The sequence below is a fragment of the Euleptes europaea genome, chromosome 11 (assembly GCF_029931775.1).
Source record: "Euleptes europaea isolate rEulEur1 chromosome 11, rEulEur1.hap1, whole genome shotgun sequence".
NCBI lineage: Eukaryota > Metazoa > Chordata > Lepidosauria > Squamata > Sphaerodactylidae > Euleptes > Euleptes europaea.
In genome coordinates this window covers 30,355,999-30,379,231 of record NC_079322.1, presented here as the reverse complement: position 1 = coordinate 30,379,231, position 23,233 = coordinate 30,355,999, and the positions used below count along the sequence as shown (strand labels likewise).

General features: G+C 41.5%; 1 protein-coding gene across 1 annotated transcript in view; it reads left to right on the top strand.

The window, feature by feature from the left end:
• COL6A6 (collagen type VI alpha 6 chain) overlaps nucleotides 1-23,233 on the top strand; it is a 57,624-nt gene that overhangs the window by 10,772 nt on the left and 23,619 nt on the right. The window contains exons 7-21 of the mRNA XM_056857068.1: nucleotides 6,742-7,305; nucleotides 9,413-9,762; nucleotides 10,049-10,127; nucleotides 10,723-10,868; nucleotides 11,024-11,116; nucleotides 12,231-12,284; nucleotides 12,366-12,437; nucleotides 12,529-12,555; nucleotides 15,733-15,777; nucleotides 15,862-15,915; nucleotides 16,945-17,007; nucleotides 19,112-19,177; nucleotides 19,888-19,941; nucleotides 20,918-20,953; nucleotides 22,422-22,484. Coding sequence (XP_056713046.1) covers nucleotides 6,742-7,305; nucleotides 9,413-9,762; nucleotides 10,049-10,127; nucleotides 10,723-10,868; nucleotides 11,024-11,116; nucleotides 12,231-12,284; nucleotides 12,366-12,437; nucleotides 12,529-12,555; nucleotides 15,733-15,777; nucleotides 15,862-15,915; nucleotides 16,945-17,007; nucleotides 19,112-19,177; nucleotides 19,888-19,941; nucleotides 20,918-20,953; nucleotides 22,422-22,484 — 1,766 coding nt within the window. The remainder of the gene's footprint in view (nucleotides 1-6,741; nucleotides 7,306-9,412; nucleotides 9,763-10,048; nucleotides 10,128-10,722; nucleotides 10,869-11,023; nucleotides 11,117-12,230; nucleotides 12,285-12,365; nucleotides 12,438-12,528; nucleotides 12,556-15,732; nucleotides 15,778-15,861; nucleotides 15,916-16,944; nucleotides 17,008-19,111; nucleotides 19,178-19,887; nucleotides 19,942-20,917; nucleotides 20,954-22,421; nucleotides 22,485-23,233) is intronic.

Below are 23,233 nucleotides of genomic sequence, written 5' to 3'. Positions count from 1 at the left end.
TTAGCAGCTGTTTCTGTATCACAACAGATTAGAATGTCGTCTACAAAAATTAAAATATATTGCCATCGATCATCCACTTTCCTGCTGAATAAACATCTCTCTATGTTTCCTTGTTTGAAGCCTTGAGCTTCCAGTAAGGTTGTAAGTTTGTGGTTCCATGCTCTTGCAGATTGTTTAAGTCCATATAAAGTCTTTTCAAGTTTACAAACTTTATTCTCCGTATTACTGTCCATTAGTCCAGGAGGTATTTCCATGTATATCTCCTCTGTTAATTCTCCATTTAGAAATGCTGTCTTGACATCCAGTTGTAAGACAATTTTGTTCTTAGATGCAGCTATACTCAGCAAAGTCTTTATAGCTGTTTGTCCACTAACAGGTGCATACGTTTCTGTGTAGTCAGTCCCATATTTCTGGGTAAATCCTTTTGCGACTAATCTTGCTTTGTACTTGTTGATCTTTCCATCAGCATTTTCCTTCAGTTTGAAAACCCATTTACATCCCACTGCCTTCTTTCCAGGTGGGAGTGTGGTTAATTTCCAAGTTTTATTTTTCTTCAGCGATTCTAGTTCATCTCGAATTGCGTCAAGCCATTTGGTCCGCTCACCATCGGGAAGCTTTTCCAGCTCTTCCCAACTTGAGGGCTCCATCTGACCTTTCACTTCCGCATAGAGATTCAGTTTAGGCGCTGGTATTCCTTTTGTAGTCCTTGTGGATCTTCTTAGGATTGGAGAGGGTGAGGTGGTTCCATCAGCACCGGGGTCATCCCCTTTTGTTCCTGCAGTCTCTGGGTTGTCTGCAGAATCAGGTGGTATGATTTCCCATGCTGTAAACGGAATCCCCTTTTCTTCCTCTTCACTGTCCTCTGGATTAGATGAGTAGCTGGTTTGCTTTCCATTCATGACATCTCTCTCATCTATGTACACTGCATTCAATGCTTGAACTTTGAATGTCTTTGGATTCATTACACGGTATCCTTTTGGGAGATATCCTACTAAGATTCCAAGTTCTGTTGTAGGACTTAGCTTTCCCCTTTTCTCTTTCGGGATGTAAGTATATACATGACTTCCAAAAGCTTTCAAATGTCTTAGACTAGGCTTTCTGCCATTCCATCTTTCATATGGAGTCATGTTAATGGTACTAGAAATTGACCTATTGTAGAGATAGGCTGCTGTACTAACACATTCTCCCCAGCAGGGGTCAGGCAATCCTGCCTGCAACAACATACATCTCGCACTTTGCATCAGAGTTCTATTAAATCTCTCTGAGAGTCCATTGTGCCGTGGGCTATATGCAACACTGGTCACATGTTCAATTCCTTCAGATTCAACAAATTCCTTCATTTGACTATTAACGTACTCAGTTCCTAGATCTGTGAATAACACTTGAATTCCTTTATTAAATTTGTTCTTCACCATGGCAGCATACATCTTAAACTTATCAACTACTTCAGTCTTTGATTTCAATAAGTAGACATATGCATATCTTGAATAACTGTCTATAAAATGCAGAATATATTTAGATCCTCCAGCAGAATCTTTGATTGGCCCAATAAGATCAGAGTGAACTTCATCAAGAATTTCTGCCTTAACATCTGTGCCTCTCTGCACGTGCTTTGGGGCAGTTCCTTTCCCTCTAATGCAAACGCTGCATCGCTCCTGGCTGGCAAAGCATTCTTTTACTGCTATATCACAATCATTCAGCAGTTGCTTCACAGATTTGAAATTTCTATGCCCTAATTTCACATGATATCCATAAACACAGTCCTTATGATTACATTCCTTAGTTTTCATCTCATTTGATTTTCCATTATATGCAGCTAAATGCTCCGTTTCTGAATCGCAGGCCTCATCCTGCGCTTCCTGCAATGCCTCATCATTGCAATCTGAATCAGAAGTGTCTATTTCATCTGCTATGTTAACCAAACAGTAATGAGATCCTTCTGCTTTAGTTGGATAAATCCGTCCTTTAGGGTCAATTAACCAACATCCATCTTTCTCCATAGTCACTTTAAAATCTGCATTATTCAGTTTCCTTACAGACATCAAACATTCTTTGGCATTAGGCACATGATAAACATCAGTCAAATTCAGTTGCATTACATTTCCACATAGGCTCTCTATATACACAGTCACAGATCCCTTTTCCTTGCAAGTGATTGACTCTCCATTGGCAACTGTAAGTTTCTCATTGCATGCTTCCATATGGTTAAAACATTCCCTGTTAGACCATAAGTGGCAATCCGCTCCTGAGTCAAGAATAATGTCTCTAACATGCTTGGATTCAGTTTTAGACTTTAAATCAGTACAAGAAGCTTGCTTAACCATAAGCGTGGTCATCTCATTTGGCCTTTTACTTGTACTCTGGTTCCCTCTTGTGGCTGGTTGGCGCGATTGCTGCCTTTCCGGCCTTTGTTTGGATTTCGCGGGCTTTTGGTGAGAAGAAGAAGAGGGGGAGGGGGATGAGGGGCCCCCCTTCGCCATGTTTTCTCGGCATTGAAAACTTCTGTGACCAATTTTCCCACACGTAAAGCATTTAAAAATCTTTCTTTCATGCACATTCATCACTGAGATCCCACTTGATACTTCATTTAAACGTTTCTGATCATTTTCAAACTCTTTCAGTGCACACACAAGATCATTAAGGTTCAGGTCCTTTCTCCCTAGCAAGTTTCTCCTTTCAGACTGAAATTTGGGATGAAGACTGGCTAGGAAAATTGTTATAAAGTCTCTTTCTGACACTGTTTCGCCTGCAATACGAATTTCAGCGGCCAGGGTCTGTAATTGTCTTAGATGCTCAGTCAGAGAAATATTTTCTGGCATCCTGCTTGAGAATAAGTTTCCTTTCATTGCCATGAGCTGATTTGAGGAAGTTACAGAATACTTTGCAGATAGCTCTTTCATTATATCTTTGGCCGTTTCATTATTTAACAGAATATCAGATTCACTTTGGCTTAATGTTCCCATTAAGAGGCAGACCGCTTGTGCATTTGCCCTCTTAAAATCAGGGTACTCTGGGTCATCTCTTCCTGGCTTTTCTTTATCTAAGACCCATTCAATATCCATAGCTTCAAAGGCAAACATTACATTTCTCTTCCATAAAGCAAATGGTGTTTTTGCTATGGGAGGTATAGTCACAGTTTGGGGGCCTTTTGCACTCACGACTCGTGGAGTTGCGTTGGGAGCGGCTGGAGTTCCCGTGCTCGTTGTAGCTCTGTCGTCTGGGTTCGACATCCTCGCAGCTTTCCTCCTCTCAGATTACAGCACGCTGGGTCTGAGTTCCTCAGGTCTCACACGAATAAACCGCTGAGCTTTTGCAGAGAAAAAGATCCCTTCTGGCGTTTTGTAATCCGTTTGGCTTCCCTGGAAAAATCCTAACTTAAGCTGTGCGTGTTTTGGCTTCTCCAAAATCCATTAATAATTCATATTAATATTCCAAACCGTCTGATGCTACCAATTTGATGGGAATTTTACCCTTAATAGAGGAAATGGATCGTTGAATATTAATGGAATCACCGGCAGAAGCTAATTAAGGTTGCACGCACACAAAGAAAGACACGCAGTCATTTCTCTTAGTAAAAATCACCTTTACTTACTAACTTCAGGAAAGGGTAACTTGGATGTAAAATAATAAATCTCTTTCTACATTCTAAGTTTCCTATCACATCCCAAAGTGGGAGTTCTATAGTTTACATCTTCACATGGTCAGATCTAAAGTCTAATTCTAATGGCGGAGGCTTCTTCTAGGTAAGACAAAGAAGAAGCTCCTGGTATGCAAATACCTTTACAACTGTCCTGTTTAGCCAATGGCTATTTGACACATACTGTAGGTCACATCACCTTTGATCTGGTCAGCTTGGTTACAAACAGTTTAACCCTTGAGTGACTGAAATACAATGAAACTCGCTATTCAAAACCCAACAAGTTTGACTATTTATTTTGTGTAATTTAGACACAATTTATATTGTGTCTAAATTTCACAAAAGTAATTTAGACTGCTAGTTTAGTTTTGGGTATAAGAAATATGGATAGATCCAACATTTCTGTTCTGTAATCGGTAGAGTCATTCTCCGGTGTAAGAGAACTTCCACCAGCACAACAGGCATTGTTCCAACAGAAGAGGTTTATTTAATTACAATTTTGGGGGGATATTTGATGGTCTGTGACTACAGATAAAGTCTGATTCAGAAGAGGTGTGTTCTGCTGGAAGAATTCTGCACTACTAGTGGAATGGAAACCTTGAATCCAATGAAGTCCATCATGTTTTTGCACTTTTAAGATCTATTCAGTAAGGCCCTGTCAAAAAATCAACAACAGAGCCACGTGATAGAACACAATAATAATACTAATAAAATTCTGTACTTTGTAAAATAATAAGAGTGAGTTTCTATATGCTGACTTTCTCTACTTTTTAAGGAGAATCAAGCCAGTTTATAATCTCCTTCCCATCCTCTCCCCACAACAGAGACCTTGTGAGGTAGGTGGGGCTGAGAGATTTCTGAAAGAACTGTGACTAGCCCAAGGTCACCCGGCTGGCTTGATGTGGAGGTGTGGGGAAGCCAACCCGGTTCACCAGATTAGCCTCTGCCGCTCATGTGGAGGAGTGGGGAATCGAACCCGGTTCTCAAGATTAGAGTCCACTCTCAACGACTACACCATGCTACAAGTGGGGGCCTGCAAACCTTGTGGGGGGGAATCCCATCTCCCCCTTCCCCTGCTCCCCTTCCAGCCCAGCTGCAGCTGGACAGGCCTCCCAACGGCTCCTGAACGCCATCACTGCGGTGGAGCTGCCTCCCTACTCCCTTTCTCTCTCTCTTCTTCTCTCCCTCTCAGTGGGTGGGCACACCAAGCCCCCTACTGGGAGCCATCTCTCTCTCTCTCTCTCTCTCTCTCTCTCTCTCTCTCTCTCTCTCTCTCTCTCTCTCTCTCTCTCTCGCTGTGCGAGCCACTACCATTGGCGAGCCCAGCACAGCTCCTGGGCTGTGCTGCCACTGGCAATAGCCTGAGGTTAATGTGTTCTCTGCGGTTGTGCAGTGAATTCTTTCTTCTTTGGAGGGAATTTAACCCCTCCCCCCCATTAAAAATACCTTTTTTGGTTTTGCTGCAGACCCAGGGGGTCCCGCAAATCTGCAGAAAAACCTGTTCGATGGAAGTGCGCCCCTTATCTGCAGATTTAGTTATCCGCAGGCAGGGGGCCCATGTGGGAATTTGATATATAGGTTTGAACTAGAAAAATAATGTCCCCGTATGCTTCCTGTTCTATTGTGCTCAGGACATATCAAAATGTTTTCGATATCTTACTAATCTGCCAGCACTTTATATCAGGGCCAAATTAGATATTACATTTAGTTACTCATATTTTCTCCCATGGGTGAAAGTACTCCTGGGACAGAGAGCAGGGGTGATATTGAGCTGAAAACAGGAAAATGACCAGCAGCCGCTCCTTACCCTGAGAGAAGCAGCCTGAGAAGTTTGGAGGAAACTTTCACGGGATTCCATATAGCATCTAGTTTGGCCCTCAGTGTACCTCAAAATGTGAAACCCTTGTTTGTTTAAAGCTCTCAGCTCAAAAGCTTTTTAGGCACAATTTTCTGGGCAATGAACTCCCCTTTGCTTCTTGGAGGCTGAAGTGGCCCTTAGACATATGGAGGCTGAAGTGGCCATTAGACACATGGAAGTTATGGATTGGATCCAGCCATCCTTTTCATTCACCCAGTTTCCCTCCATACTTCAGTCCCCACATGGCTTTTGTACACTCAGGTCCCATGATTCTCAGCATTGTCTTTTTAAGATGACCTCACCATTTTTCATGAGCAGAAAAGCTAGCTGGATTCTACCTGCATTTGCATGAAGGTTTTTTGTGGGCCCAAATGGTAGACATGGCTCTTTACAGAAAACTCGTCACTAAGGAGAGTAAGACACAGGATATACATGCAGAATCAGAAAACTAATACTTTGGCATGATGTGTTCACAGTTCTCAGAGTCAAACAGACTCAATGCCTGTTTTCCCTCTGTAATAATGACAGAAAATGGTTACACAGAGAAGCCAATTAGCAGAGTGGACATTGCATCTTCCCATTATGGCCTTAACCCTGTATTAGCTGTCTACATAGCTCATTCTTAGAATAAGGTGATGGTTATTATTATCATTACTGAGAACCATATGTGGTAACGGCTAAAATAAATAAATGCTTCTCTTCCAGCCCTCAGACTTTACTGTGGAGATGACCTGAAATTGCCTTTCCCATAACTGTCAAAGTAAACTAGATTCAAAGCTAAACTGGAGGTGAAAGACCCCCAAATACCGGTATGGTGATGATGGCGAAATCCAACACAGCTCTGTTGAAAACAATACACAAAAAAATTGAGCTTGAAACTTCTTGAAACTTCTCATTTCTATAGTAAAAAATGTTAGGGACTCTAGCTCTGCATCCTATGATGTGTCAGTAGTGAAGTCAGTGTATGCAAAGAGCCATCAAGTTGCAGCCAATTTATGGTAATCCCATAGGGTTTTCAATGCAAGAGACAAAGAGACAATGGCTTGCCATTGCCTGCCTCTGTATAGCAACCCTAGACTTCCCTGTAGTTCTCCCATCCAAGTACTAACCAGGGCTGACCCTACTAAGCTTCTAAGGTCTGATGAGATCCAGATAGCCTGGGCAATCCAGGTCAATCATTATTATTTGCACTGTAGGACAATATGTATGATGAATGTCTTGTTTTGCATGTTGTTTTCTAATGCAGAGTGTGAAGTCCATGCTGACCTTGTGTTCTTGATTGATGGCTCCACAAGCATACATCCACCTGATTTTGACAGAATGAAAGACTTCTTGAAAGAGTTGCTTGATCAGATTAGTTATAATAACAACATGCAAGTTGGCATGGCCCAATTTAGTAGCTATTACAAAGAAGAATTCCCTCTGAGTGGTCACCCTAGCAAATCAGAGCTGCAAGACAAAATCTCTAATGTGTCAATGATGAATGGTGCTAGTACTTTTATTGGAGAAGCTCTCAAGGAAGTGAAGGCCTTCTTCCGTCCACCAAGACGCAGAGTGACTAGAGATATTCAACCAAAGCTGCTGGTAATCACGGATGGAGACTCACATGACAAGGTTGCTCAACCAGCTGAGGACCTGCGAAAGGAAGGTGTGGAGATATATGCCATAGGGGTAGGGAACGTTCAAGATATGCAACTTCAACAGATAGCTGGATCCCCAGAGAGGAAATACAGAATTGCTGATTTCACTGGGCTGTCAAATATCAAAAAACGCATAACTAATGAAATGTGTAATGGTGGAGTTAAAGCAGGTAAGTTCAATAAAACCAATTCAGGTGGGTTTTTTGTTTTGTTTTATCTGTCTGCCCATCATACTACAGATGAAAAGATTCTTTGCTAATTAATTGACTTTCAAGTCAATGTTGTTTCGTCCCAATATTTCAATTCCCTTCTCTTTGTAATACGGGCCCATCTGCTGATTCTTTTTCTTATATTTTTGCCTGACTTGGTGTTCCACTATTTAAATTCTTATCACATAGCAACACTGTAGTAACCTTCTATTTTGTATTCTATTGTTACTTCACGTCAATTGGCCACAATCCAGAGAACAATGTGATCAGTCTATCTTCCCAGCAGAGGTTTGAGCTTCTTCTTTCTTGTCTTTAACACATAGCAAGCTCCTTTTGAACCTTGGGAGAACTTCAAAATTGATGCGCAATGTGCCACAGAAGGACAAGTGGGGAAGAGCTGCTGTTAGGGCTGAAAACTCAATAACTGAATGCAGAAGTCCTTCTGTGGATTGCACCACCTATCCCTTCTTGAGTCTCTCGTTTCATATTCTATGACTGATACTACTCCCTACAGTTTTCCTCCACCTGCGCTTGTCTACTATTGTAATCTTTATGAATCCATGTAGGGCAAGCCAGGTATAGGAAAGAAGTTGTGCCTTCATGCAAACATGGGGACCCTGGTAATCTTGCTGATCATCCATCAGGCCTAAAAAGTGTTGCAGCTGAATGCCAGGTTGGTTTGAAACAAAGCATACCTTATCCAGGATTTAATGCAGGATGAGCCTGACCTGCTTAGTATCACTGAGCTCTGGGTGAGTGAAGAGGGAGGAGTGGCTTCCTCCCAGCTCTGCCTCCTCCCCAGCCTAGGCTTGGTAGGCATGGAGGGGATGGTGGCTGTTGTCTATTGTGTCTCTCTGGTATTCTGTGCTTTGTTACCCAGGGTCCCAATTCTGTGTTTGTACCTGATATTGAGGACCTGGGATAGAATATGGATTCTGTTGGTCCACTGCCCCACCAGAGCTGATGGAGGTGGTCTTGGATTTGGTGCTGAGGAGCATGAGGTTTGTTGTCCTGAGGGTCCTCAATATTCATGCCAACCTGATGGGAGCAGCTCAGGACTTCATGGCCACCATGACAACTGTCAGGCTGTCCCAGAACATTCTGTTCTGACGCACATTGGCCTTTTATGCATGGTTGTTTCCCTCACGGTCACCCCTCCAACAACTTTGGGTCTTTGTTTTGATTATGCATGCTGTTTCTGACCATCAGAGGTCGCCTTGCTCTCCCCCTGTGTTTCCCTGCGTTTTGCCCGCATTTTCAAATTCGAGATAAAACAAGTCTGAAAACATGGGCAAAACATAGGAAACACGAGGGAGAGCAAGGCGACCTCTGATGGTTGGAAGCAAAGACGGTCGGAAGCAAAGACCCAAAGTCATTAGAGGGTTGACTGCAAGGGAAACACCCATGCATAAAAGGCCATTGATTTGATTTTCTGTGGGTACAAAGTGGGACTGAGGGAATAGCTCTCTCCCCATCCCCATCATGTGTCGGTTTGGGCAGGAAACACCAACTCTGGATGGGAAGGAGAGTGCTCTAGCAACTTGGAAAGCTGCAGATCTCATCTCCGTGGCTGGCCTGCCCATGTGCACCTACTAGCTTTGCCAACCTCCAGGTGGTGGCTGGAGATCTCCCACTATTACAACTGACCTCCAGCTGATGGAGATCAGTTCACCTGGAGAAAAGGGCCACTTTGGCAATTGGACTCTATGGCATTGAAGTCCCTCCCTTCCCCAAACCCTGCCCTCCTTAGACTCCATCCCCAAAATCTCCTGGTATTTCCCAACCTGGAGCTGTCAACCATGATGCCTGCCCAGAAGACCCCTCGATGAACAACAGTTACAGCTAAGTGCAACTTTGTTTTCTGTGATAAAAACATAATGAAGATATAAGAGGGCAGGGTAATGCATTGCTCAAGGAATCAATCTTCAGAAGTAGATGAACCATTTTGTCTGAATTTTCATAATTTTCTGTGTTTTCATTACTGATCTTTTACTGTTGTCTGTCTCTGTCATTCTTAATTCCACAGTTAATTTGTGATAACTTTCCATTTTATCTTCCCTCAAAACAGCTTGTTTTGTGGATGTCATTATGGGATTTGACATTTCAACTCAAAAGCAAGGCGATTCTTTATTCCATGGGCATCCCCTGCTGGAAACGTACCTTCCTAAGATTTTAGAATACTTGACATCTGTAAGCACTGTGAGTTGCAATGCAGGAACAAAGACACAGTTCAGCGTGGCTATTTTTAAGGAAAACATGAACTCAACTTTGTCATCAGATCTCCAAGTTGACCATAAAAAAATCATAGAGGAACTCAGAAAAGTTACAGTCAACAATCCATCTTATCTCAATGTTACATTTTTGGACACACTTTGGAAGACATTTCAAAACTTACCTCGTAATCAAAAACGAAGCCAGGTAATATATCCCCACATCAATAAAACTTGCCTAAGCATATAATATCATACAGCAAACATACCGAGTTCGAATAAGTTAAACCTCCTTACATTTCTCCTTTGTAGTCTCATGTCTGTATTATCTTATTTAAAAGGGTTTAATTTATCCAACTGTCAAATTAACCCTTTACTCTAGGTGTCCATCCGACCATTTGATAAATTTCATTGTGCCCAGCTATGAATATCTGACTGCTGTTTGAACCATATATAGTTCCTGTTTTAATCTTATATATCTGATCTTTCTATAGGTGTTACTTCTTTTCTCTGATGGCTTGGATGATGATGTAAAACTGCTCCAACAAAAATCTGAAGAACTTAGAAAAAAAGGTACAGAGTAGATCGAAATGGCCATCATTATCCAAGAGGGCTAATGTCAATACCAATGTGTTTGCGAGGAGCAACAAGGCAATTGCCAAGTGCACCAGAGGTGGTGGGGTGTCAAATCCAGCCCTGTTGCCACCCTACGCAGCAAGCGGCAGCTCCAGGTAGCACCCCAAGCTCCACTGGATGGCAGAGGGATGGCAAAGTAATTTGCCTAAAATCCTTGGGCTGGTCCTGGTTGAAATTAACAGCTGACAACTTCTTTAGGAAGAAATTCTGGCATATTGATGGGGACAGGAAATCAACAGGAATGCCTTCTATGACAGATTCTTGGCATTCCACCATGGTGTGCACTCAGATAGAATGCATCTTCTAGCTTCAACTTTGGTTGTAACTATCCAAATGTTTTGCTGCTTGTATTTTGCAAAGTGATTTCCAGGTATTCCCATCTACAGCTGCGCTAAAATAAAATGTGAACGATTGAGATCATCTTCACTGTTCTCGTTTTATTTTCCATATAACAATCTACATTAATTCCTGATGATTCCACTATAAAACAGGTATTTAATTTAAAACATATTCATAACTATGTTTTCAATAGGATTTGATGGACTGATAATGGTTACTTTGGAAGGAGCTAGCAACTTTCATAACTTCCAATACATTGAATTTGGAAAAGGATTTGGATATCATAATCATTTGACAATTGGCTTGCCAAATATTGCCAAAAGCTTATTTGAGTATATGGTAAGTTACACAAGAATCAAAGGATTGGGTATGAGGGTGTTAAGGCCCATTTCTGTCATCATACCAGTGAATAAATAGCAATATTTAGCAATGTGAGGATACTGAATATAAGAACAGATTTTTTTAAAAATCAATGGCAATATCTTCTTTTCAAGGCCCAAATTGCTGAGAGAACATGCTGTTGTATATTTTGTACATGCATGAGGGAAGAAGGCCCCGCTGGGCCAAGAGGCATGTTAGGACCAAAGGTACGGATGTTTTTGCATACTTTAATTTACATTGCAGTTAAATGTGGGTTGTTTAAAAAAAAAAAACAGTGAACTTGGAGCTCCACTCAAAAATATAAGCATTTTTTTCTTTTAATTTCCAATACAATTTACAAAATTAGAGATTATTACCCTATTATAGACATTATAAGCATTATAGACAAGTTGTGGACTGTGTCATGATTATTTCTAAGTAATAAAAATCAAAGGTATCAAATGCTGGCCAAATCACTGGCAGTCTTTGCTCTGTTTTAAACATTGGATTGTCGTTTCCAAATTCTTTTTTTTAAATACTTTAGCATTTCACACCCACACTTGAATGGATCCAGTGTATGAGGCGTTCTTCTCCAACAGGAAGAGTCTCATCATTTAAGCAGTAGATCATTGGATCCTACCCAATGTGTATATCAGTCCATTAAATCAAAAGATAGCATCTTTTTATATAACAATGCAGTCAGTTAATATTTACTAGGATTCCAATAACTGGAAATTTCTATAATGTCCCAATCGAGAAAGAGCCAGTGACTTTATTAATGTCTGTCTAAACTGTCCAGCATGAGTCGCTTTGGAAAAAAGGGACTCACCCATCAATTTAAAAAAATAAGAAATTTTATAATCTGTCATTTCCATTATTTTCAAAAATATGCAAATAGCTGCAATCCCTTGCAAAATTAAGTGGGGAGCAGGTATACACAATTTATCAGTGGGTGCCACCTGTTGAATTGCTACTGAATGGAGGCAACTCCAATATGGCCACATGAAATGGTGCCCCTCCACTTCCAGTAGTTTTGACTATGGCTCCTACAACAAACTGTGCTTTATTTAGGGAATGATGTTTTCAATGGTCCAGTGTTATTTTATTGAGCTATTTTGATGATCCCAAGTAGACAGTTGTTGTGATGCCTGGGATTTCTCCCCAATCATATTTTGAAAAGAGGATTAGTGAATGCTTAAGCTAACTTTTTCTGAGAAGGAAACTGAATGAAATTTGCCACTATCAAATTATGCCTTTTATTAAATTGCTAGTCATTCCTCGTAAAACTTGTTAGCCTAATGTTTTTGATATTCATCTGTTCATTCACAATTTTGTTTTCAGGGATATACTGGTACTAATGGCATTCCAGGATACATAGGAGATGATGGAGAACCAGTACGTTATATAACCTTTGCCTTAATTTATCTCTTATTTGGATTAGTATGCTCCCATTGACTCTGAGACATTTTGCTTTAGGGTCCCAGTGGACCCCCTGGACCAAATGGACAGCAAGGCTATGTGGGATGCCCAGGCGATCAAGGAGAAAAAGTAAGAATATTCCTGTACCTTTGATAGTAATTTCATCTACATACTCATTGTTTTTGTATGTCTCATATATCTGTCCTTTCAAATATTTCAGGGGCAACGAGGATGGAGTGGAGAAAAGGTACAGAAAGCAAATGTTTATTTTCTGGGGGGGGGGAATGATTGTAGCTTATGAGTTATAGGATTTATAAATCTTATACCCCTGGAATAATAAAGTAATAAGAAAAGAAAAATTGTCATTAAGCAGCAAACCAAACATTACATGCCTGTGTCCAATGATGCTTGAAGGGTTGATTGTAGGAGTAGCTAAAGAAGGAGAAGGAAGAGGAGGAGAGGAGGAGGAAGAAATTCTTAACCCTTTCCCCATTGTGTGTTTTTCACATTCATAAACCAAAGGGATTCCACCCTGCAGGTATCATCCCCTTCATAAAGAATGCACAAACATTGTGGCTGTTTGTTTTTTTGTTTTTGTTTTTAGACTTTTCATATTTTTCTGCCAACTTGGAGTTCAGGTTTTCAAAAATATATTATTTGGGCCTATGGGCCCTCTCTTGTAGATTTTTGATTCACATTGGGGGCATACTTGGCTATATTATACATATGATATTATATTAGACGGTTGTTCTTTTCCCAATATCCCCAGTCCTCAGGGTGTCAAAAGTGCAAACCCATAGGATAAAAGCATTGTTCTTTGGTATCTGAAGTCTCTGTAAACAATGGGAATGAGCATTCTCACTTCCCCTCAAAGTGAAATTTTGTGGAAGTTCATTGGAATGAAACCCAAGGAATAAAGTAAAATGAATCCAAATGAAGGCAGGAGAATCTCGGCGTCCATAAATACCCTTCCTTCCCCTACTAGTTCTCAGCTCAAAATCCCTGTGAACAAAAATCATTGAGGGTTGGGTGTGCTTTTTTTAATCATTTGCATGTAATGTTGGGGTTGCCCCCCCCCCCCGAGCTATTGGGGGAGTAGGGTTGCCAGATTGGGAAATTCCTGGAGATTTGGAGATGGAGGCTGGGGAGAACAGGGACCTCTGTGGGGTACAATGCCAAAGAATCCACCCACCAAAGCAGCCATTTTCTCCAGGGGAACTGCTCTCTGCAGTCCAGAGATTAGCTGTAATTCTGGGGGATCCTCATGTCCCACCTGGAGGCTGGCATACCTATGTAAAGTGCTGTTTGCCCCCTCACTTATCAGTCTCTTTGGTTTATGAAGACTCTGAGGGTTAATTGTGGTAGTGCAGAAGGTGGAGCTAGGAGCTGAATTCCCACGTACCTTATAGTTCATGGGTAAAGGTGAACTGAATTATAGGGAAAATGGCAAGACGGTCAGTAAGTACACTTCTGAACTGGATCATTCTTCTTTCAGTCCAGTCATTTTGTTTGGTCCAGAAAGAGGATGACATTTGTCTAGTAACTTCTTGCAGTCCTTCCTGAATTCTTCCTTTTTTGGAACCAGCAAAAAATATCTGGTTAGACCCAAAGCACAGTGATAGAGGGAGGCAGGAAATGTAGAAGGTTGTTGTTAGTCTAGAGTTCATTGTAGTCAAGGTAAGACTGAGATGTGATATGTCAAGTACTTGAAAGGCTGTCATATAGAGGAGGGGGCCGAGTTGTTTTCTGTTGCCCCAGAAGATCAGACCAGAACCAATGGGTTGAAATTAAATCCAAAGAGTTTCCATCTAGACATTAGGAAGAATTTTCTAACAGAGCTGTTCCTCGGTGGAGCAGGCTTCCTCGGGAGGTGGTAAGCTCTCCTTCCCTGGAGGTTTTTAAGAAGAGATTAGATGGCCATCTGTCAGCAATGCTGATTCTATGACCTTAGGCATGTGATGAGAGGGAGGACATCTTGGCCATCTTCTGGGTATGGAGTAGGGGGTCACTGGGGTGTGGAGGGGGTAGTTGTGAATTTCCGGCATTGTGCAGGGGGTTGGACTAGATGACCTTGGAGGTCCCTTCCAACTCTATGATTCTAAGACTAGGATAAAGAATCAATTGTACTAATACCTCTGTGAAGCTTCCAGGATTCCTTCAGAGTAGAGCCAGTGACTTGTGGAAAGCTGTATATAGTGGAATAGTTCCAGGATATTGGCTGAGTGTCCTTGAAAATTGGGGGGGGGGCATTTAATTGGGAGAATGAGGAAATACAAGTGACAGAAGAGGAACAACAAGTGCAGAAAATGGAGGATTTAGAGGTTGCCAAATGTATCTTTTTGAGCAATCTTTGGAAGAAATTAAGTCATTTAGGTGTTGTAGGATTTATTATGTTTTTGATAGATTCTCTGACATGAATATAACCCCAGAGTAGCAGCAGAACTCCAAATTAAAAGTACAGTTTACGACCTGAAATTGCATCCTGATTTGGGAGTAGACCAGTCTTCTAAATTATCTCAGCTTTTTCATTTTTATTCACACACTCATAAACAGGGAGATTACTTATCAGTTTGAAGATGAGCAAATTGAACAATGCTGTTCACTCTTTTTAAGATGTTTTACAGAATTATGGACTTTTATCTTGGATCTATATCTGTGGCAATGGTAGAAGTGTTGACCCCATAACCCTGTTGTCTGTTTTATGTGTAAGATCACTAAAGTGAGTTCTTCCCCGTCCATGAGCCAGAATTCTCTACTGCTTAAACACTGGAAAAGTGGAGTTATCTCACATGGGAGGGATAAGCTATTACTTTCCCATACATTAGCTGTATTTGTATAATAGATGCCTCATTAAGATAATTTTACAAAACCAAATGTGATGAATTGTTACATGGATAAGGTGGGATAAAGTAAACCATCTGCGTGGATATTTTAAGTTCAGTGTTAAGATCATGGCCAACCAGAGGGGGGGGAGGAGGGTCGTTTGTCCTGGGTCTCAAACTCAAAGGGAGTGTCAAATTTCTTGAGACTTGTTAATTTTGAGCCGTTGATAAGTTTTGTATCTTGTTTTTATGAACATCACGTGTTACCTTTTTTATTTTTATTATGCCTTGGGGCCTCAAAACCTGGATGTGGCCTTTTGGGGCCTCTGAGAGGGCCTGGTTATTGTCTGTGTCTGTTACAAATAACTATAAAAGACAAGATAGAAGAAATTACAGCAAAGAGGCCAAACTGGAGACCGAGATAATGTAAACCCTTCCAGAGTGGATTATTGGGAGGGGGGAGCAAAGTAATTCACATTATAATGGAAATCCTTTAGTTAGTTGCTGGAGTTGGCACCAGCTACACTTCTCTTGGACAACTGCAGTAGGATAAATGTCCTGGGTAACAATGGAACTCATATTTCCCCATTTTATTTTCTTAGGGAGACAATGGGATAGATGGAATTGATGGAATTAACGGAGAAGAGGTAATTCGTGTTTTCTTCTCTTCTGTCATGCTACATTTTTGTTTAGATAGATAAAATAACATTTCTTTTTTTGTCTTCATCAAGGGATCACAGGGACTGCCAGGACCAAAAGGAGAAAAGGGAGACCCTGGCCAGCCGGTATTATTTTGAATTCTGTTACTGCTTCAGAGTTGAATTTGAGTGGAATTGGAAAGACAGTGCGTGAATGAGAAAAGGTTCCTACAGATTCTCCGAGGACTGGAATGACCAAATTAATACAGTATGGATTGTAATAGATTCAGGATCATTATAAAAGATTAGGACAATAGAAGTATGTCTCCTAAAACACAAAAAGGGTATATGTATATCAGGTAGTTTCTGCATGGGGACAGCCTATGTGGTTTCCCCTTGCTGGGGCAGATACCTATACAGCACAGCGCCAATGGGGCTTCCACAGGGCAGGTTTCCATGCAGTTTCCCTGTCCCCGTTCCCCAGCAACAGCTCCCCCCCCCCAGGCTACTGAGGCTTTTTGGATCTTTTAAAGCTGGCAATTCAATATAGTGAGATAATGTTACAACAATATGTGCAACAGATTCCATGGATTCTCAGCTTTCATTTTTTTAAAAGCCTCTGACTCCTTCCATTGTGGAGATTTGCCTTTCCCTTGTATCTCCGCAATGGAAGAGGATGGACACTTGCTTTAAAAAAAATGAAAGCTGGGAATGCGAATAACTTGTTCTACTTATTGTGGTAATGCTATATTGCAACAACACTATTCAATTGCCAATTAAGAAAAAAAAACCTGGTGGCAGGGGGATAGGGTTGCCATCTCTGGGTTGGGAAATACCTGGAGATTTTTGGGGCAGAGCTTGAGGAGCTATAAGGTTTTGCAGGTTTGCAGGGGAATGGATCTCTATCAGCTAGAGATCAGTTGTAATTGCAGGAGATCTCCGGCTAGTACCTGGAGGTTGCCAACCCTACTTCAAGGGGAGCCCCATAGAAAGTACATTACATTAGTCGGTCCTCAAGGTCACAAAAACAGTAATAGGCAAAGCAGATTCCCTACTCTCTGGATATGAAAATTACCAGGAATCAAAAATAAAAATGAAATTTGAGAAGTCAAAAACTGAGACAGGCCAATTCAAAGGATTTTTCAAAGCCAAACATATATTTCCAACTATTTCCAGGGCAATCTAGGATCAAGAGGACTTTCTGGTGAACGTGGTCCAAAAGGCTTTCAAGGAGATCCTGTAAGTTTTCTTCAGGAACATATTTAGTGTACCTAATATTTACCTTATAAGTTAAGGACGTGGTTGTATTTTCAGATCTCATGTATAATCCACTAAATATTATTCCATAACAGCAGTTATTCTTCATTGGTGTGTTATCGTCTTCCAAAGTCATAAGGAACAAGAATGCCAGATCTATGCCTTGATTGAGATTTGATATTCATCTTAAGAGTACCACTGCTAAAAATACTTTGTATGTGATCCACATTTTTACCTGCCTCGAAGTATGTGGGTGGATCTGGAAGGTTCCAGTTGTAAGCCAGACTAAACCACAGCAGTACTTCTGCAGGTGTTTTTGGTTACTGCAAGAGTTTTACCAGCAAAGTTGTTCATGTCTACCACAGTGCCACAGGGACAAACCCTTACAGAAGAAAGACAAATGCTACAACTACCTTGAGGCAATAGAAGCCGTAGTTCATAGCTACTCGGAAGTTCATAGAAAGGTGTTTTGAAATAAACATTGCATTTCACATCTATATGGCTTTGCAAAATTAATATATATATATATATATTGTCTAGGTATGGCCATACAAATCAGTCATTTCCACAGAGGACTATCAATCTGAAACATCTATATAGCATCTGCTGAGTATTTGAAATAAATATTATCTCAGTAAGGGCCAAACTGCACATGATGCTGGTAATTTTATGTCCAAACATCTCAGGCATTACAAAAAATAATAATAGCAGTCACAGGCCCCTGAATCAAATCAGGACTATGGCTCAGGGGTTTAATTCTCTAGGGTTGCCAATTGTGACTCAGGAAATTTCTAGTCATTTAGAGGGGGTTCCTGGACAGAGGGATCCCAGTAGATATATGATGCTCCCCCCAAAGCAGATATATGATGCTCCATTTCCTCCAGGGGAACTAATCTCTGTAGTCTGGAGATCAGCTGTAATTCTTCCGGGACAACACCAGGCCCTACCCGGAGGTTTGCAGCTCTGCCTGCCCTATGCCATTTCGATGACCTGGCACAGATATAAAGAACCACTAATTGCTTTATGGGATAAACATCCAAGGAAAGATTCTGGCAACATATTGAGTAGGGTTGCTAGCTTCCTCTTTGGTTGGGTTGCCAGGTCCTCCTTTGCCACCAGCGGGAGGTTTTGGGGGCGGAACCTGAGGAGGGCAGGGTTGGGGGAGGGCAGGGACTTCAATTCCATAGAGTCCAATTGCCAAAGCAGCCATTTTCCGCAGGTAAACTGATCTGTATCGGCTGGAGATCAGTTATAACAGCAGGAGATCTCTAGCTACTACCTGGAAGTTGGCAACCCTACTCTTTGGGCAGGAGATCCTGCCAACTCCTGTTGCCTGACACCACTCAGCTATGTAGCAGGAAAAAAGGTCCAGGCAAAATGGGGAGACAATCGGCATCCCTGGCATGATGTTACATTCAGTGCAACCCAGAAGTGATGTCATTACTCTGGGTTATGATCTAGCATTTGCCTCAAAACTTTAGGATTAAACATAGAGTTCTAGGTGAGTGCTAGAGCTTCATCCTGGCATGATGACCTCACTTTTGGGTTGCACCGCAAATGACATCATTGTGCTGGGGACACAGTGCAACAGAAGTCCCTGCCTTCCCCACCTTCCAGTGGTTGTCAGGATGTGCCTGGCAACCCTAACAGAGTGTCTACATGTTTAATCAGTGACAGAAGAATCTTACAGCCCATGTACTTCATAAAGAACTTATGGTGAGTTATACACCTGTTTGATCTAAGTGCACCAATGGGGTATGGATGGTTTAAAAAACAGTACACTGGTATATGTTACAGGAAAACACTGAATTTCTTAAAAAGTATCTTCAAACTCAACTGACTGCCAATGAGCTCTATGAGAATACACTACCTGGCCTCAGGTACTCGGAATTTTACTAAAAGATCAGTGGAAAGGACTGCTATATTCTTGTATCTAGAACAGAGAAAGTTGCTTCTCAGAAGTTTGGAAATCACAGGACCTTGGAGCTCAGATAACTAATCCCTGCATATTGTTGAATAGTTTGAGTGAGAAATGACTTAAAGAACAAACAAACCCCCAAACAACTAATTATTATTTTTTCTTTAGGGTAATCCTGGAGTAGAGAATGACATTAAAGGAGCAGTTGGCCCCATGGGGTTACGAGGGAGGAAGGTAATCATTTTTAGTTATTACTTGGTTTACAGCTTATTTGTTTGTGTTAAAAATGCGACACTTAATGTAAGGTCATAAGCTCAATGGCTTATGAATAGCTCATAATATGAATATTATGAACGCATAATAGATAAATTGATGTAATGAGATGAATCCATTCACCTTAGATTTGAATGTGAATTTTCAAATAATGAAAATCTTTCTCGTAAGAAACTGTCCAGTGACGATGATGCGAGTAACCTTTTTCTCTCGCACCTCATTTCACATCTGATCTGTGATGGGGGCTTTTTTTGAGGTGGGGAGGTGGGGAGAGAAATAAAGAAGCAGCAAAGGAAATGACATGAATCAAATTTGTATTGTCTTGTGCAAAGGTAGTTGTGAAATATGTTTATTGCTTTGATCCATTTTCCTTTATTGCTTTAGAACTTTAGACATGTTAGTAGACATTGCTCTAAAATCCTGTAGTAATGTGTAATAGTTACCATTGGACAGCAATAGTCATCATGTGACAAATATCGCCACGTGACTCAGTTCTTAATCTTTTCTATTGCTGCTTTTCACTCATACTCTCTTCTGTATATTCTATGTTATGGCTTTCCCATAAGGCAGCCTTTGTAGCTACTCTCTATTTATCGTAAATTTTTGAAAAGGTGACATATTAAGATTATTGTTGAGGAATAATAACGTGAGATTATATTCTCCATCCACAGGGTGAAAGAGGACTGACAGGTTCAGCAGGCCCTGCAGGCTCTGAAGGAAACAAGGTGAGAATTAACACCCTGGTTTGGTAGAATGGCAGCATACAAATCTTGTAAACATAATAAATAAATAATGCACATTGAGAGACTAAACAAAATCTGACTTTTTAAAAGTAACACAAAGCATGAGAAGTTTTGCTAGATGTGGACTCCCGAATCCATAACATCTATCTCATTATGTGGAGAACCCCGAATTTCTAGTAACCATTCTCAAAATATTGTTACTTACAGATAGGGTTGCCAGTTTCCTGCTGGGGGCAGGAGATTATCCACCCCGAGGTCTGAGAGTGTCAAACAAACAGGAATTTCAACATTCACATAACTGTAAAGAGGCTTTCTGACAAGGTGAAGGGGGGTGGGGAAAAGGCTCGTGCTTTTTCGACTAACTGTGGATCTCCTTGACCAAGAATATGTTCACTGATGCAGGCTAGCATTCCCTCTCCTGTTCTACCAACAGTTCTATTTTCTCTCAAGATACAACTCAGAATATCTCCAGCAGTCCAAGCACAGCCTATTTCATTGGAGTTGCCAGTACTGTACCCAGAAAGGTGTAGTTTTCCACCATAAATTCAGCACACTCTTAGCCTTTCTCAGCAGGGATCTGTGTCTCAGGTCCTTTTAGAAATTTGCGATTTAAGAATTGTTATGTCCCTCCAGCAACGAATGCTTCCTTGTCGATCCTTATATTCTCCTTTCATTTAGGAACAGTCCCAATCCTGGATTCACAAAGCCAGCCATATATATTTATTTTTGTAGCCTGTCTCCAACCTCTTCTCACATCGTCCTCAAGCTTTGCGGCTTTAGAACTAACTAAGGGACAAATTAAAAGAGGTATAGAAATGAAAACTTGATTCCCATCAGCTGCCCCCACAAAGAGAATTCATACAAACGAAACATTTGCTGAAATTGGAGAGGGGATTTACATGATTAATTATGAGAGTCCAGCAATGACCTGTGCGTAACCAATATTTCTTTTCTTCAGGGAGCTGAGGGACAAAGAGGAATTCCAGGGCCCCCGGTATGTTTCCTATAATTCCACAAGTTTATAGTAAGTGAAGTATTGAGCATTATCTGCAAGGACAGCAGATTCCCTGATCAATATGGGAAGCCTTGTGAGGGACGGAAAGAAGAAGCTTATGAGAAATAAAGAATCAATGTGGTTGTGATCTCTGTCACAGTGTGGGGCGAGACTAGCCACCCCTTTGTGCCCCCCTTTTCACTGTCACCACTGCCACCTTGGGGTAGAATCCAGCCCCTCTCTCTGTGGTGGGTTGCCCAAGGCCAGCTGCACAGGGGTGTTGCACTGTAGCGTGCCAAGTAGCCAGGCAGGTGGGTAAGAACTCACGCAGACACTCTCTAGTTAAACAACTTTATTCCTATAAGGCACCAAGTCAGGGTGCTATAAAGGGCAGAATCTAGGTGCACTAAGCAAAATAAACAAAAGGAGCGTTACTAACTAGTTACTTACAATCCATGGTATTTCTGGTCTTTTGTTAGTTGCAAGATGGCCCTGTCCTTGGTGCATCTGCAACCCTCTTTCATGTCATTCTCTGTCATCCTTCGTGGCAAAACCAACAGCAGAATACATCCAAAGGCACACAACCATAGATTTCCAACCGTGCCCCAGACAAAGGAACAGCTCCCCTTTTCAGACCCCGCCCCATGTGTACTACTCCAGGGCCTTTAGCCAATCTGGACGCCAGGTCTTGGGGCTCAAGCCCACCAGAGCTTGACTTTGATGTTAACACATCAAAGGGCTAGCGTGTTTTCCTGTCAGTTGGGAAATGTGTCTCTCTATATCTGGTGGAGCACATCTTCTCCCCTTCTTCCCAGCTGCAGAGACATTAGGGTCCATTTCCATCACCATAACTGTCACAGCAGCATCTCTTGCTCCCCTGCCTCTCATTTCATCACAGATGTGGTTACGTTTTTTTTCTGATAAGTTATGAAACTCATGCAGAAGAATAACATTGCGATAGTAGATTTGAGTCCGGTAGCACCTTTGAGACAAGATTTCTGGAGTATCTGACAAAGGGAGCTTTGACACTCAAAAGATTAAAGGTAAAAAATGTAGACTCCTGTTCAAGCACGGGGTCATTACTGACCAATGTGTTGACATCACATCACAACATTTACTAGGCAGACTATGTTTACAGGGTGGTTTGCCAGTCCCTTCCCCAGTAGTCTACACTTTACCCTCAGCAAGCTGGGTACTCACTTTACCGACCTCGGAAGGATGGAAGGCTGAGTCGACCTTGAGCTGGCTACCTGAAACCAACTTCCGTAGGGATCGAACTCAGGTCATGAACAGAGCTTGGACTGCAGTACTCAAAAGCTTATACCCCAAAAATCTTGTTGGTTTCAATGGTGCTACTGGACTTGAATCTAGCTCTTCTACTGCAGACCAACATGGCTACTCTCTGAAACAATTGTGATAATATTCACCTGAGAAAATCTTTACCACCAAATCTTGTGCCTTCACACAGGGGGAGGAAGGACAACCTGGTCGAGATGGTTTGCCAGGCGAACAAGGATTTCAAGGCCCACAGGTGGGTATCAAGACTATTCCATGTATGCACATGTATCCACAGCATATTTTTTCTTACACAGCATGAATTTATTTTACAAAGAAGTATGTTTTGTCACTTGTGAGCCAGTGACAGACACATATCAGCTATAGTAATAGCAATAGGCATTGCTCAAAATTTGTATCCAAGATCTCAAAAGCTGTTTTGAATGGAGTGGGAAATCTCTAGGAATATGGCTTCTTAATTCAGGGGTAGCGAGGTAGAGCTGAGTGCCATTACTGTATTGTATTGGATGTTATGGGATTAGATGGGATCAAGAATAGAGTGTAGAAAAAGAATAGAAGAAGGTCAAGGACAGAGTCTTAGGGGACCCCAGTGGAGACAAGGAAAGTAAAGGAAGAGCTTTTCTCTGTGGAGACACTGAACGACAGGTAGAAAGAAAGAGTCCCAGAACTCTATGGTCTAAAGGGATTTGAGCAGAACAGAGTGATCAGCTATAGCAAAGGTGGCAAAAAGATCAGGGAGAATGGGAACAGAGGTGATGGGGGAGGGAAGCATAGTTAAGGAGTTGGTTAGGAGAAGGAACTAGTGGGAGAGCAGGACGAAAGCAAAGCTGAAACTTATGCAAGCATGGGTGTGCAAGAAATTGAGTCAGTGGGAAGAAGAGAAGAAAAGTGGATATGAAGCCCCTGAATTCTTGTGTATCCCTTCTTGCTAAATGGGAGCCAGCGTGGTGTAGTGGTTAAGACCGTATTTGATTCTCCACTCCA